Below are 16,981 nucleotides of genomic sequence, written 5' to 3' on the forward strand. Positions count from 1 at the left end.
TTCCTTATTGTGTTGCTTGTGAAACGTCAGGTGCCCTGGTCTTATGAAAGCAGTCCAAAGCAGAGATCCCGCTTATGTCACCATTTCCCCATTTACAGGAGGGCTGGTGCTGACATGGGAGGGAGCCATTCTGTGGTGTAAAGAGCCAATGTGGTGTAGTGGTAAGTGTTGGATTAGGATCGGGGCTGTAGCTCAGTTTGTAGAGCATCTGCTTGGCATGCAGAAGGTCCCAGGTTCAATCCCTGGCATCTCCAGTTAAAGGGACTAGGCAAGTAGGTCATGGGAAAGACCTCTGCCTGAGACACTGGAGAGCCACTGCCGGTCCAAGTAGACAATACTGACTTCGATGGACCAAGGATCTGATTCAGTGTAAGGCAGCTTCATGTGTTCATGTGAGACTGCAGGTGACTATGGGCCAGTCACACACACTCAGCCTAACCTACCGCACAGGGTTGTTGTGAGGATAATATGGAGGAGAGGGGAGTGGTGTAAGATGCTTTTGGGTCCCATTGGGGAGAAAGGTGGGATATAAATGAAGTAAATAAAATAAATTCATGTTGTGAAACTCCAGTGTGACCTGAGGCTTATGATGCTAACTGAGTAGGGTAGGCAAGAGTTGTGATCCACCACAAATGAAATGTCAGACTTGGCCCTTAGTGGCCCTGGCACACTACATCCAACATGATGGATCTACAGCCTGTAACAAAATATATATTTGTCAGTCAGTCAGTCCATCCATCAGTCAGGCAGTCATTCTCTCTCTCCCCCTCTCTGTCTCTCTTATAATAAGGGGGGACCAACCCCATCTGTCTATTACCCTATTCTAGGGCGTATTTCACTGGGCAAATGCAGATTCCAGTGAGAATATGAATTAGAAGGAGAGGGAACAATTTTTGTGCCTATAGCAACCTACAAAAAATGTATTGTGAACAGATCTTTAGCTAGCCTGCCTTCCTACCACCACCACCCCCAGTAAAATACAGTGCAACACCCTGCAAAACAGGAAGGCATGCTTGGGTTTTATTTTTTAAGATTGTGGAATTACGCTGCAAGATTTCCACTGGGTTATTATTTTCATTTAGTCCATCTAGTTCAGAATTTTGGTCCCCAATGCCTAATCTTTAAGAAGCTGTATTTGTGTGAGGACGGGCAGCCCATCCTAACAGGGGAGGATAGGAGCCGGCATGACCTCTGCGCCTGCATTAGTGCCACTTCCACCAGCTAAAGTGGCACTAATGCCGGCCCTGGGGAGCAGTGCAGCAGCACCATGGTCGGCGCCAGTGCAACCTCACTGGTAGCATTTTCCTGGCACAGGGGCTCTTACTGGCATCAAAGAGGGCATTCCCGGGGGCAGAGTCAGCTCCCTAAGCCCTTTTGACCTTGGAATGCCCAACTTTGCAGGTGCTGAGTTACGCCTGCAAAAAGGCCCATGGAACTCTATGGAGAGTTGCAAGAGATTTTCTTCAAAATTGCTTTTTTGGCTTGCTGCAGCAAGCCGCTCTAGAGGTGGCATGGCTGCACCATGTCCAGGAGCTCCTTAACCACCACCCTCTTTACGATTGGACTGTAAAGGATATAACCTTCCCTTGTAATATTTTAATGCCACAGATTAAAAATGTTGCCTGGATATCTTATAAGGCCCATGTTGGCCATCTGGCTGTTACATTGCAAAGGGTTTGGAATCTCCGGAGCTGGGTTGGACAGGGGCCATCCGTGAGGTCAAATAATGGGATTCCAAGATTGTGAGACTGTTCACTGGAACTGCTTGCTTAGCAGATGCAGTTAGCGAAAATTTCACTGTGTGCTAATTAAAAGCCTCAATGAAGAGAAATGGAAGGGCTTGCCAATTGTCAAGTGCTGCCCTCAGGAAATTAAAAATATGTATTGTGGTTTCCTAGGTGCATGTTCTTTCCTTGGCAGCAGAGCAGCAACTGTTTCCCAAAAAAGTCAGGTTAGTAGCTGTGAGAAAGCCTGGTCATCCTTTTTCACACAAAATGGAAATATAAGTTGCCTAAAGCATGAAACATATTATAAGCTCCATATTACATTTTACGTTCTTTAGAGTCTGTAATTTTCTACTAATGGATTGCAGTGTGATAAGGGCTAAATCTAGATAGAATCATAGAATCATAGAGTTGGAAGGGACCACCAGGGTCATCTAGTCCAACCCCCTGCCCAACGCAGGAATTTCACAACTACCTCCCCCCCACACACACAGTGACCCCTACTCCATGCTCAGAAGATGGCCAAGATGCCCTCCCTCTCATAAACTGACTCTCATGAACTGCCTAAGGTCAGAGAATCAGCATTGCTGACTGATGGCCATCTAGTCTCTGCTTAAAAACCTCCAGGGAAGGAGCACTTACCACCTCCCGAGGAAGCCTGTTCCACTGAGGAACTGCTCTAACTGTTAGAAATGTCTTCCTAATGTCTAGATGGAAACTAGATGGATATGTTTAATATTTACCTACTCTCCAACATAGATTTGGGCAGGATGAGTTGATGTATATATTAATGGGAATAGAATCGAATAGAAATTTTATTTGTATCCTACCCTCTCCTGGCAGAGCTGGGCTCAGAGCGGCTAATACGAATACACAACAGTTTTAAAAACCATTAAATAATTAATGCTTGATATAACAATATATGTATAAATGACGCCATATTCATTCCTGTGAGGAGTGATGTCATTCCGGCAGCTGCCGCTGAACCATTTTTTTTGATGTCATGAAGAAGGAGATGGATAACAAAATCAACACAAGGAAAGGGAAAACACATAGGTGGGAAAAGGAGGGAACAAAGAGGGGGAGGATGGCCAGGAAAAGGGGAATGGAAAAAAGGGGAAAGGAAAAGAGGTGAGTGAAGAGGGGGAATTGAGGCCAGCTGCTGATGGAAACTGTCGCTGTCCTCAACCATAGACCTGGCGGAACATCTCCATTTTATACGCCCTGTGGAACTGAACCAGATCCCACAGTGTGCAGGTCTCATTAGACAGTGAATTCCGCCAGGCTGGGGCCAAGGCCGAGAAAGCCCTGGCCCTCGTTGAGGACAGCCAGATGTTCTTAGAGCCAGGGATCACCAATAGATTGTTCCCAGCTGATCACAAGGCTCTCTGGGGGATGTACAGGGAAAGGTGACCCCGCAGATATAGTGGTCCCAGACTGTTAAGGGCTTTAAAAGTTAATACCAAAACCTTGAACTTGATCCAGAATTCAATCTGGAGCTGGTGCAGCATTGGCTGGACATGTGCTGTCCAAGGGGTCCCTGTCAGGACCTGCGCCGCTGCGTTCTGGATCAGTTGCAGTTACTGGAGCAGTCTCAAGGGTAGCCCTGCGTAGAGCAAGTAGTCTAGTCCAGAGGTGACCGTTGCATGGATCACTGTGGCTAGGTCGGTCCGAGATAGGTAGGGGACCAACTGCTGGTCCTGGTGTAGATGAAAAAATGCCATCCTGGCAGTGCGTGTAACTTGGGCCTCCAGAGATAAGGAGGCATCCAGGATCACTCCCAGGCTCTTGACAGAGGTAGCCAGTTCCCGCTGAACCCTGTCAAGGGTGAGATCCATTCCACACACAGCTGTCTCTCCATTGAACATGCATGTAGCGGAAGGTAATGTGTGGGATGGATCCCAACCCCCCCCCCATTAACAGGTGCATTTAAAGCATCCAACGGTCATCATTCCTTCATCTTGAGTGTGAAGGGCACCTGTACCATTAACTGCCCTAGAGCAGGTTTTCTTGGTTCTTCAGCTTAAGTTCACATCTCCATGTATGGTGGAATCCAAAGGGCACAGCTCACAGTGTGAGATGAGGTGGACCCTTTACCCAAGGACATCATACGATGTGTTGTGTGAAGAGATGGAGCAGCAGCAGCAGCTCCAGACCTCTAAAGAAGAAGGAAGAAGCAGCCAAATCCAGACTCGGACGGTGCCCCTTTCGTTCAGAAAGCCAGCGTGGTGTAGTGGTTAAGAGCGGCGGACTCTAATCTGGAGAACCAGGTTTGATTTCCCCACTCCTCCACATGAAGCCAGCTGGGTGACCTTGGGCCAGTCACAGTTCTCTTAGAGCTCTTTCAGCCTCGCCTACCTCACAAGGTGTCTGTTGTGGGGAGAAGGGAAGGAGATTGTAAGCTGGTTTGATTCTCCTTAAAAGATAGAGAAAATCGGCATACAAAACCAACTCTTCTTCTTCTTCTCTCTGTATCCTTGTTACTGCGAGGTTTCCAATACTGAGAGTTTCAGTAAATGACAGGAAGGGTTTTTTGCTGTTCTTTCTTTCATGAAGAGTGTATCTGTTTGACAAACCTGGAGAACCCGGTGTTGTATATCCAGACTAAGCTGTTTCAGTCTGGGAAGAAACTAGTTTGTGGCTGCTGATTGCGAAAAGCTTTCTAAAGGCAAAATAGTACTGAAGAAAATTGACCTTATTTACGGTAAATTGAGACGTTTTCATGTGAAATATCCCTTAGCAATTACCTCCCACTTACAATTCGCTTCAAGAGGGAAACTATCTTGCCCTGTGAGTTAAACATCTAAGGCTCAGTTTCTCCTGATCAGCTGCCAAGAGAGTGACAGTAAATCCATTTGCTGTGACCCCACCCATCCTTTGCTGATGTGAGATCTTTAAAATCAGGAAAATGTTGGGCAGGGTGTGTGCGTAGCCTTTAAAACCAACATTAAACATTGCAATTTTTCATTGGGCTGCCTTTGTTTTCTGCTACAACCGTCTGCTGGTGCTTTACGAAATGAGTGGTGTTTTACAAAATGCAGTTCATTTAATTAAAAACTGCATGTGGAATCGTTTTTCGGAAAGGTGGTTAGTACCTCCGGGATTCTGATATTCTGTCTGATTATAGGTTCTGTTTCACTGGTACCTTGCATGAAATACCTGGTGAAATTAATGACTTGCCCAATAACACCATGATTGAAAGTGTGAAACTGTATTTCTTGAAAAGAAATGGGCAGCCCAGTCCTGAAGGGGGGGCAGTTCCATGGCGGCAGGGAATGGCGCAACCTCGCCGCCTTTTCCGAGACTTCCTGGCCGCCACAGAGGGAAAAAGAGACCTATAAATTTTTTAAAAGGGGGGAAATCCCCCATTGCCGCCGATGGGGCTGCACCACCGGAAAAGGCGGCAAAGCCCCACCACTGCTCCAGGGGGGCATTCCTGGGGCAAAAGGGCTGTAGAAGCTGCCTAAAGGCAGCTCCACCCCTGGGAATGCCCCAGGAATGCCCCCTCAAGCTGGTATGGGCTTCCCCTTCTGGGAAAGCCCTGTCAGTGTGGCTGTGCTGGTGGCGGGGGCCGGCAGAGCCTGGACACTGGCGTGTTTGCCCCTGTGCTAGCATAGGTGCCACCTTATTCACCTATGCTGGCGTGGGGTCACGCCAGCTCCAGAGGAGCTTCGGGGGCCCCTTTAGAAATGGGCTGAAAGAGTCCCATCCATTTTATGAGAGCTCAGATGGCGCAACGCTAATATAGTTATGATTTAACAGTGCTAAATGGAAGATTTGGAAATTTACCCTACCCTGAAAGTCTTTGCTCATGTAATATGAAGAAAATTGATACGCTTTCTCACATCATGCTGGAGTGTCCCCACTTCAAACTCCAATGTGATCAATGGATCCCACCTGTTTTAATGAAATCCCCTGCCACCATAACAGATGATAAAATAGTCCCCTTTTTGCTGGTGGATAGAGATCCAAGTATAGCATTGGTGGTGGCCAAGTATCTCTCCACCATATTTTTCTTAAAGAAATAGGAAAAAAATTAAAAAACCCTTTCTATTAACTGCTCAAGACCTGTGGGTCATGGGAGCTTGGAAGGAAAAAGGAAATATAGAGAGAGAACCCCAAATTTTCTAAGCTATGATTACTGAGAGCTGCCCCATCCCAGTATGAACCCCATTCTAAGTTATCCCAGCATCTATGAATATTTGATGTATAACCTGCTGGGTGGGATGCAACCTCTGATACTCTTCCCATCATTAGACAATATATAGGCAGATTGCTGGTTTACAGTTAATGATGCTTTTAAGTTAAAACACTTAAATTATGCCCCAAAGCATCTATGATATCGTATGTTTTTTGTCATTAAGGTTCTTAAATTCAGCACCAGGTGTAATCAAAGTTATTCTAATTAAATACATAAAAGTCTTCTAAGGTAGATATCTTAGAGTGTAGCCACTTAGGGCAAGATATTGAGATATTGAATTTTGCAATTCCGTTCCTCTGCTCTGCGCATTAGGAATGTCAATTGTAAGGGGGAAAGGGTCAGGAAAATAACTAGCACACCTTCTGTTTGGGTTGGATTTATTTCTTTATTTAAAACATTTTAAAGCTGCCTTTCTGCCCAATTTAGGGTCCCCAAGATGGTGAACAATAAAAACATTAAAATAAGATTAATAAGATTGTTATTTGAAAAAAAAAATCCAGGGTAATGATGGATAGAAAATGAATGATTAATTTTATCTCAGGGGATTTTATTGTGATTTATCTCATGGTCTTTAGGCCGATAGAGCTGTATCATTAAAGAAAAGTAAAATAAGATTAAAAGCACATAAATATGTAAAATAATTAAAACTAAACAGATAAACACATTAATGGGAGAACGATCAATAAGAATCAGTGAGGGGGTGCTAGACATACCAGAAAAGTGGAGACTGACTGGTGGAAAATAATGATAGGAGGGTACAGATTGCCCTGGAGAGGTGCCATGACCGAGGAGGCCTTTTCTTGGGTTACTGCTGTCTAACCCCAGATGGCAGGGGAGACCAAAGCAGGGTCTCCAGAGATTACCAGGTTTTACCTTCTAGGCTGCTTCCTTGCATCAGTAATTTGCCACTTAGCTTTCATTACCACTGCAAATGCAGTGGCAACGGAGCATCCCCAAAGCAGTTTCCTCAACAGTTTTCCTGGCTTCACCCCCCTCCAGCAGAATCGCCCCGGCGCCACTGGATGACTTTTTCAGGTGTCATGACCAAGAAGGCCCTTTCTTGCATTTCCATTTTATGCTGGCAATAACTTTGCGAGGTAGGTTAGGCTGAGAGTGCGTATAACTGAGGTCTTTTATGCATGGGCACTTGGACTCACGTTCACCCCCTGTCTGACTCGGTCGTCCCTTGGAGTTCTGCATGAGTTTTCCATCCATTAGAAATGATGTCACTGCCAGCCCTCGCAATGTCCGGGTCTTCCCCTTCCTCTGTTAACCTGATTCTTCCCTCTCCCCTGAGCTCAGCCCGGCTGAAATCTCCGTGCAGAAGGCAAAGCACGGGCACAGGAAGATTGGCATCTCTCAAGCCAATCACAAAGCAAAATGTAAACAGGCGGGGATTCAAATTCTTCCTGTTTCCTGGGAGCTCTTTCTGAGCAAAAGAAAAGCTTTTTAAAACCAAGGCTTGGATTTTTCCCTCCCCCTTACTTTCAGATTACTCTGCTTTTTGTTTTTTGTTCTTAACATGCTTTTTTATGCAGCAAGTGGGTTGGGGGGGGTTTCTCTCACTGCAAGGTAAGGCAATTACAAAGCAGCATTTAAAGGGATGGGACTTGATTTGAGCATGGAGACTGGTTGTGCATAGATTCCCAACTAGAAAGTGTGGGTCCAGCCAGCAACAAACCTCAGGTAAAACTCCCATGCATAAACGACCTGAAGTCTTTTGTAAAAAAGTTTTCACAATCAATGCAAAATATTCAGGATCTTACTTCTGAAGTTAGGCTAGATTATATCTGTTTGGGTCTGGTGGCATTTTGCTTGCAATAATGAATGTTCTCTGAAGACTCTCTTCCAAATACTACAAACAAGCTTAGCTGCTTTTTGCTTCTAAGTCACAGAGCTCATATTCAAAAGCTGGATCGGGGAATTTTTTCATGTTTCACCCGAGACTCCTAATATTCTTCCTGCTAGGAACTGCATGGCAGAAGGAGATTTCAAGGCCACTTGAGAAAAGTGCCTGATTGCCTTTGACACAACACCAACCTCCTCGTTCTTCTCACCAATCACACCAGTCAAACCCATTTTTAAGTGCTGAGGAAAACAGGCATGTGAGTGAAGTTCTGTGAAGTGCTTGGTCCAAGAGAAAAGAACCCCCCGGCGATCATTGTCAGGGTTGCGAGGTCCCTCTTCACCACTAGTGGGAGGTTTTTGGGGCAGAGCCTGAGGAGGGTGGGGTTTGGGGAGGGGAAGGGCTTCAATGCCATAGAGTCCAATTGCCAAAGTGGCCATTTTCTCCAGGGGAACTGATCTCTATCACCTGATCAGTTGTAATAGCATGAGATCTCCAGCTATTACCTGGAGGTTAAGGAAAGTAGTGCAGGAATCTTAGGCTATAATTAATACAACACAAATGAGTGAAACATCAAAATGTAATCAATGCATACAATAGTGGAAAAGGACAAACATACAACTATATACAATAGTATTTCAATAATCCACAAAGGTATGTATAAATATATTTTCTTCAATAGTCCATAAGGGTACATAGATCCAAGAAGATTCCAATAGTTGGTCACAAGAACTCAGCAAATGTGTAAAAGACTATTATGAAAGGAAGGCGATCGTTTCATTCTTCATCAGTTCCATTCAATTCATGCAGTTCAAAAGGTATACACAAAATTCAAAAATTCATTTCTTCCCCTTAGGGATAAATCTTATAACTATATCCATTGGCAATTGCAATAGTAAAATCTATAGAGGATATAGTTAGAATAAACAGAAGTCATTGCAAACGTAACCGTTCCACAAGGGAACTATTGCAATTGTGTATACCTTTTGAACTGCATGAATTGAATGGAACTGATGAAGAATGAAACGATCGTCTTCCTTTCATAATAGTCTTTTACACATTTGCTGAGTTCTTATGACCAACCATTGGAATCTTCTTGGATCTATGTACCCTTATGGACTATTGAAGAAAATATATTTATACATACCTTTGTGGATTATTGAAATACTATTGTATATAGTTGTATGTTTGTCCTTTCCCACTATTGTATGCATTGATTACATTTTGATGTTTCACTCATTTGTGTTGTATTAATTATAGCCTAAGATTCCTGCACTACTTTCCTTATCTTCGATATTAGTGCAGAGGTGTTGATTTTGGTTTGCATTACCTGGAGGTTGGCAACCCTAAGCTGAAGGGATGAATGGTGGAGTCTGTGGTGGCTGGGGGGAAATCTGAGAAGATCACAGTGACAGGAAGAGCACAGAAATGGAGCCTGGCAACCCAGGAGCCGGCCAGAGCCGTGCTCTGAACTCATCAATAGGAGCTGAGTACTTAGGCTTTGAGGGCTGGGTGTGACGTTGGGAGTGGGAGAAAAGTGTTAGTTTAACTAGAGTATGAGTTAAAGATCTGTGAAGATGTCAAAACTTTGGGTTAAGTCTGGTTAATGGATAGGATTGCCAGCTCCAGGTTGGGAAATACCTGGAGATTTTGGGAGGGGTGGAGCCTAAGGAGGGTGGGGTTTGGGGAGAGGAGAGACTTCAATGGGGTATTGTCAGGTTCTCCAGCCAACCTGGGCAGTTCCCAAAAAGCCACTCGCTCAGACAGCCAAGTCAGAAGCAGGTAAACTTAATTGTAGAAGCAACAGGTCAAGCTAAGGCAACTTGCAGTTTCAGAGCTGCTAATGACGGGCAAGGCTACAAGGCATAACTTAAAGCATGGTTACATGATTACATTACAGCTGCAGGTTCAAACGGCCTGGGAAACATAGATAACGGGGCATGGGAGGAAGGAGGGAGACAGGAGCCTAAACACGGCATTGCTCCTTAGCTATCCAAGGTCGGAGCAAAGGGAGGGGAAAGGAACAAGGAGTGGGAATCTCAAAGCAAATGAACATCAAAGTAAACATGCGAACCCTGGCCTAACTCATGTCAGGAGCCTGACCGCTTATACGGGCCAGCCCAAGCATGGCTAGGCAAGGACTCAGAAAACATTCAGTGAAGAACCAAAGGCATCGAAAGGCAACCTCTGACGGGTATGATGCCATAGAGTCCGCCTTCTCCTCTGAGGCAAGGGCATCTTGAAGCAGTGGGTGATTCCTGCCCACTTCCGGGGAGGCAGGACCAATTTTCATTTCCTGCCTCCTTGGCAGGAGTTGCCCCCTGGAGGATCCAGTTTTCGTCCTGCCTCTGAGGGGAGAGCAGCGTTGCAGCACAGCTCTGTGCTTTTAGGCCTATAGGAAACTTTCTATCTAAAACTATTCTATATTCTTGCTTATATCCTATATCTTATCTGTACCTAATTCTGCTCTAAATACTTAGTCTACCTAATTCAGGGATGGGGAACCTCAGGCCCACACTTTTTGTGGCCCTCGGGAGCTCTGGGGCCCGGCCATGGAGGCCTGTCAGCTGTTGAGCAGCGAGAGGGAGCTGGGGAAAGAGGCCGGCGGCCCCCGGCGGCAGAGCATGCATGCGGGAGCCGATCGGGCTTTGGGAAGGGGCCTTTTGTGGACTCTGGGGGGGGCATGGAGATTGGGGCCCAGTCACTTGGGGCTCCGTGCGCTGCTGGGTGTGTGTGTGTGTGTGTGTGTGTGTGTGTGTGTGTGTGGGCGGGGGAGGTGGGGAGGCTGGGGCCCAGTTGCACGGGGCCGGCATGCGTGTGTGCATGTGCGGGGGGGGGGAAGGCTTTTCTCTCTTTTCTTCCTCTTTTTCTGTCACTCTCCTTTCTCTCCCTCTCTTTCTCCCTCTTTTTCTGTCTCTTTCTTTGTCTCCCTCCGTCCTTTTCTTTCTTTCTCCCCCTCTCTCCATTTCTTTCTCCCTGTCTCTCCCTTTCTCCCTCCCTCCCTTTTCCTCTTTCTCTGCTTTCCTTCCTCCCTTGCCAATTGACTGTGGGCTGCGCCCCCCTGGTGCCTCATTTGCTCGGGCCCACCACTGGATGCCCTCCCACCTGGGAGGGGGGGAGGGGGGCACCCTGCAGGCCTTCTCTGTGTGGCCTCCCCTGGGGTTGCCAACCTCCATGTGGTGGCTGGAGACCTGGCAACCCTAGCCTCTCCCCCCCCCCCCACACCGAGAGATCTACACCTGGTATGGCCCCTGAATGATGTTATAAATGTGCAAATGGCCCTTGGCAGGAAAAAGGTTCCCCACCCCTGACCTAATTCCTTAACCTTCCTTTTGTGCCTTCTGCCTGCCCCTCGGGTGCGACAAAATGGCCGCTGTCAGTAAGAGAAAGGAGAACTATTTTCCTGTCCGTTGAAGACTACGAAGGAGTCCGCCTTGCAAAGCAGCCGTTTTCTCCAGGTGAACGGATCTCCGTCACCTCGAGCTCAGTTGTAATAGCAGGAGATCTCCAGACACCACCTGAAGGTTGGCAACCCTAGTGGTGGAGATGTTACAGAAGGCTAGGAGGGTTTGCCAGCCTGGTGTGGAGCTGAATGGCAGCAGAGGCACTGTATGAGGATGTTAAACAGCTGCCTGAGAGAAAGTTTTCCTTAGGCATGTACTGTTCAAAACGGAACGTCCCACCACTCTGGATGGATAATATTTATCTCAGTTGTGTGTTTTTTTCTGAAGAAATGTTCTTGTTCACTTTCAAATAGCAAACCGCCTGCTCTTGTAAATTTACCTCATTAACCCTCAGTTATAAGTTCAGGCTTGAGAGAGTTTATACCTAAGCCTGAACTTATAACTGAGGGTTAGTGAGGTAAACTGACAAGAGCAGGCGGTTTGCTACTTGAAAGTGAACAAGTGTTAAGCTGCAGTACTGCAGTCCAAAGCTCTGCTCACGACCTGAGTTCGATCCCGACGGAAGTCGGATTCAGGTAGCCGGCTCAAGGTTGACTCAGCCTTCCAGCCTTGCGAGGTGGGTCAAATGAGTACCCAGCTTGCTGGGGGTAAAGGGAAGATGACTGGGGAAGGCACTGGCAAACCACCCCACAAACAAAGTCTGCCTAGAAAACGTCGGGATGTGACGTCTCCCCATGGGTCAGGAATGACCCGGTGCTTGCACAGGGGACCATTACCTTTTACTTTTTTATAAGTTCAGGCTTTAGAGCAGTGGTTCCCAACCTTTTTTTGACCAGGGACCACTAGGACTTTTTTGTTCGGTGCAGGGACCCCAAGGTTCAAAATAAAAATTCCGATAATTTGAAAATAAACTGTAATCATAACTGTTAGTTAAACATTAAACTTAGAATAATATTTGAATATATATATTTTATAATAGAGAACTTTTAATTGAAAATATTAATTTATTATGGATTTATAACTTTGTTTCGCGGACCTTAATTTAGTTCTCGCGGACCCCTGGGGGTCCACGGACCCCCGGTTGGGAACCAGTGCTTTAGAGAGTTTATACCTAGGCCCAGATTGTGTTCCCTTGAAAAAATTTTTTTTAAAAAAATATGTAAATCTTATTGGGAATCCCAGTGCAGAGGGTAGGTGGAAAATCGTTACAAGAAGGATCCTGTGGGGTAGTGTCTAGCCCCTAGGAAATCCATCACAACCACCTTCTCTTTCCAGTAGTGGAAATCTACTGTGGGATCAAACCCTAAGTCGGTCTATGCCTGTTAGCCATGACAGCTAAATAGTTCTATTTAAGGACTGTAATTGTCAGGTGTTTCGGTGAGAAAAACAGCAGAGCGATGGCTGATAGCCAAAACTTTCCAAAAGCATTTGATTAGTTACTATTGAATACAGTCTACTGGACTAGAGTCGGATCTACTTTGATCTAGCCTCTTTATGTTTCTGTGTTCTTGAATGATGAAGAGCAATGGCTAAATGGGCGTGGATAAGAAGGAAGCAGTGTTAAAACTGTGGTGCTACAGAGAAGGAGCAAAAATCTGGAGCTATTCCTATGTATCAGAATTGATATTTACTGATTCCTTTGCGAATCATCATGAAAGAGAATACAGTATATTCAGCTGTGTTATATGCTTGCTTCTTGGAAGACCCCCCCTTTCCTAATAGCAAAATATTTTTTGAGAACTCTGCATCCTTTCTGACACTAAGTGGGTGCAATACAGTGTTTGCATTCTTTGCGCTGTAGGAAATTAATTAATTAATTAATTAGTATCCTGCCTTTCTGTTCAAAAGGACACTTAAAGCGGCTAACAAATAAGAAACAGCAGATTATAATACAGACATAAAATAATAAGCTATTAATTAACAAAACAGTACCAGCTTTCAAGTTTGTTGGTTCATTTTAAGGGCAAATAAAAAGATCTTCCTTCTTATGGGTTTTTTATATTTAAAATTTTTATTAACATATATGAATACCTACAATCACCATATTCAAAGGAGAGTGGAAAGAACCCCCCCCCAAATAAAACTATAACCCACATTAAGCATCAAGTAAAATCTCTTGCTGACCATTATTCAGTCTATGCAGCTGATTGCAATAACTAACAAACAGGTACCATTGTGCTATAAACATTTCTTCCTTAAAGTTTTTTTCCTGCCTTATATGCTTAACAGCTGTGATTTTACTCATAAACATCACATGCCATAATATTGTCGAAGGCTTTCACGGTCAGAGTTCATCAGTTCTTGTAGGTTATCCGGGCTGTGTGACCGAGGTCTTGGTATTTTCTTTCCTGACGTTTCGCCAGCAGCTGTGGCGTGCTACTCCTCTGAAGATGCCTGCCACAGCTGCTGGCGAAACGTCAGGAAAGAAAATACCAAGACCACGGTCACACAGCCCGGATAACCTACAAGAACTGATCACATGCCATATTTTTGTGCCGTCAAGTCTTATGACTTATGACGACCCCGTAGGGTTTTCATGGCAAGAGATGTTCAGAGGTGGTTTGCCATTGCCTGCCTCCACGTCATGCCCCTGGTGTTCCTTGGAGGTCTCCCATCCAAATACTTGCCAGGGCCAACCCTGCCTAGTTTAAGAGATCTGATGAGATCAGGCTAGCCTGGCCTATCCAGGTTAGGGCAGGAAGTGCTCTTACACCTGTGTTTGGATGCAGCCCAATGTTTGGTGGTTTGCCATTGCCTGCTTCTGCGTCGCGTCCCTGGTATTCCTTGGAGGTCTCCCATCCAAATTCTAACCAGGGCTATTCATGCATATCTGGGTGAGTTTTCATTTTCAAGAAGGAGCAATTAAGATTATTGCCGCTGTCAACATATTTAGCATCAATAATCTAAATTTACATGGTATTGATAAAAAGCTAAACTTATTGCTCGGAATCTTGCTTATACATTAAAATATTGTATCCCAATACCCTTGGGCCTCTGAACAATTCCACCAGATATGTAAGAACATTCCTGTCATCAGATCTTCATAGGGAAGTCTCTCTCCCATTTTCACTGAATGGTCTGAATCATGAAGTCCCCAGTAGATTTTTTTTAGTAGCCCCTTTTGAGTTAGTGATTTGAGGGGGGAAAAAAGTTAAAACTTTGTAAGTTCCTTGTAAATGAACTTCCTACTCAGAATCTACACAAGGTCCCTTAATTGCATATATTGGTACCCGGAGACCTTTTCTGGGGCTATAGTTTTCTTTCATCGCAACAAAGGATACCTCTTGATTGGCTACCTCTGAAATGCATTAACGTGGATAAACCATGTCTTATGCACACATTGAAGTTGGCACTTTGTCTGGCCATTTTAAAATCAGAATGATCAATAACTGATTCCAGTGGAAACATTACAGTCACAATTTGTGGCCTATTCCCCCGCCCCCGCAAACTTTAATCAATTCAGCAGGTATCACCAGTTCAATCATAAATCCCTTTGTCTCCTTTTCCCCACCACGTCCAAGTAAATAGTATTGTATCAATGCCCACCTGTTTGATATTCCAAACTACCTGAGTTTTCTTCCCTTAGCCGTAATAGTAAGATCACTAATCTCACGGCTATGTCTCAATTTTTGGAACTACTGTTCCTCCTTTAAAATAGGTTACTTACTTCATGTATGCCACTTCTTTCTCCCCATTAGGGACCCAAAGTGGCTTATACCACTTTCCTCTCTTCCATTTTATCTTCACAACAACCCTGGGAGGTAGGTTAGGCTGAGAGTGTACAGCAATTTTCCATGGCAGAGTGGGGATTCGAACCTGGCTCTTTCATATCCTAGTCTGACACTCTAACCACTACACCACACTTGCCCACAGTGTGATAACTGAAGAGCCTCCTTTCCTATTCTCTGGCATTTATAATTCCAAATAAATTTATTAATTGCTGTTTGGATTTTATTAAAAATTTAAGAGGGCATTTGTGAGGGACATGGAGAAATTTAAATACAAACCCCAACAATATTTTCATCTTTACTGCAGCTAATTTTCCAAGTCACGAGATCCTGAACTTTGCCCATGTTATTAATGTCAGATTCTCCTTTCAGAAATATATGTTACAAATTATCTGTCAACATATTATCTGCATTTATAGAGATATAGATCCCCAGATCTTTCACACTGGCTGGTAGAAAAGATGGTAGGAATATCTTTTGGGCATCATTAAACAAACCAGTGTGAAGGCCATGCCAAAATAACTCAGATCGATGGCATCAGGTTTATATGAATTTCAGATTCTATTTTGGATATCTTCGAGACATTTAGAAAAATGAGGTTGTACCCTATTACAGAAAAAAAAACCACCCAGCTATCCTAATGAAGAGGAATATCTCAAAGGTTGCCAAGCTTCATACGGTGTGTGACACATTGGCTGGGGAGCATTTGCTGAATGCTGCAGTGTTGCACAATCTTTTTCTGATGCAAGTGTGTTATTTTCCCTTCGCTGCTAAAGCATCCAGTAAAGGTCATGGCTCACGGCAGCAGCGGATCCATGGTGTTTGGGGGCCGTTTACTTGATGGTGGTTGTGTGGGGTCTTCTCAATATTTGCTTGCCGGGTTTTACTCCCTCTCAGCCCAAACGCTTTTCTGTTCCTCCTCCCTGTCTCTGGCAGACCTTGCAGCTACCGCTTGATGGGGAAGACTGTCATTTTTGAGAGGCAGAATGACCTTCTGGGTTGCCTGTTTTCTGTTACGGGGAGGTGTTTTAGCGTTTTCCCACTTGGCAGCGGAAGAGTGAGCGTACAGTACATTCCCAGAACGAATAGGCAGGCACATGAGCATCAAGGGGAGGAAAAAAATCTGCAGTGATTGTAGCTGAACTGTAAGGAAGAGAATACTCCTCCCCTTCTTCCTTTCCTGTAGCCAAATGCTGCCAGTCAGATCAGCACAGGCTGTGGAATCAACAGCATGTCTGCCACCACCACCAGCAGCAGCGGTAAGGGAGACAGCGCGGCAAATGAGTTAGGGAGAGCGGCGGCTGCGGAAGGAGGGCACGGAGCATCCTTCCAGAAGGGCCTGCGTGAGATCATGATGGCGCTGTCCTCTTTGATCGGAGTTGAGCTTCCGACTCGGATGGGCATTTTACATCTCTCTCGTGCCCGGCTCGGGGAGAAATGGTGCTGGCATTCATTCGTAAGGGGAAAATGCAGCAGGTGTATCGGGGTGGGAAGAGCTGCAGTGTGCGCAAGTTAAGGGTCTCTTGGTGCCAGATTTTTAAAAAAAATGAATGTGGGGAAGTGGGGAATGCACTTGTTTCTTCTCTGCTTTGACATGTCAAAAAAAAAAAGCTGAAAGAGGCAATGGTGACTTGGTCACTGGTTGGGGGTGGGGAGATGCAAGCAGGAAGCCTTGGAACAGAAGGCTTTGTCAGGGGAAACCTGAGCAGCCCTAGTGTTATTTTCTCGTTCCCTAATGCTGAAAAGGGCTGGCCTAGTTGCTTGATTCATTCCTTGCTTTTCCTCCTCTTTTGCAGCTGTCCCTCCCAAACTAAAGAAACTGAAGAGTCTCAGTGTGGAAGTGGGGGCAAAGATTTCTTTGAAATGTGAGGCCAGTGCAGGGAATCCCCAGCCATCCTACAAATGGTTCAAAGACGGCAAAGAGCTGAAAAAGAGCAAAGATGTCAGGATCAAATATGGGAATGGCAAGTAAGTATTAAACATTTGCTACCTAGAAATTGTGTTTTTTTTAGCATTCATGTATGTGTTCTGGCTAATGCTGTAAAAATTAATTCATTCAAACATTCATATATTGCCTT

General features: G+C 45.1%; 1 protein-coding gene across 1 annotated transcript in view; it reads left to right on the plus strand.

The window, feature by feature from the left end:
* NRG2 (neuregulin 2) overlaps positions 1-16,981 on the plus strand; it is a 214,362-nt gene that overhangs the window by 101,098 nt on the left and 96,283 nt on the right. The window contains exon 3 of the mRNA XM_056862284.1: positions 16,700-16,871. Within this exon, the coding sequence (XP_056718262.1) occupies positions 16,700-16,871 (172 nt within the window). The remainder of the gene's footprint in view (positions 1-16,699; positions 16,872-16,981) is intronic.

The sequence above is a fragment of the Euleptes europaea genome, chromosome 17 (assembly GCF_029931775.1).
Source record: "Euleptes europaea isolate rEulEur1 chromosome 17, rEulEur1.hap1, whole genome shotgun sequence".
NCBI lineage: Eukaryota > Metazoa > Chordata > Lepidosauria > Squamata > Sphaerodactylidae > Euleptes > Euleptes europaea.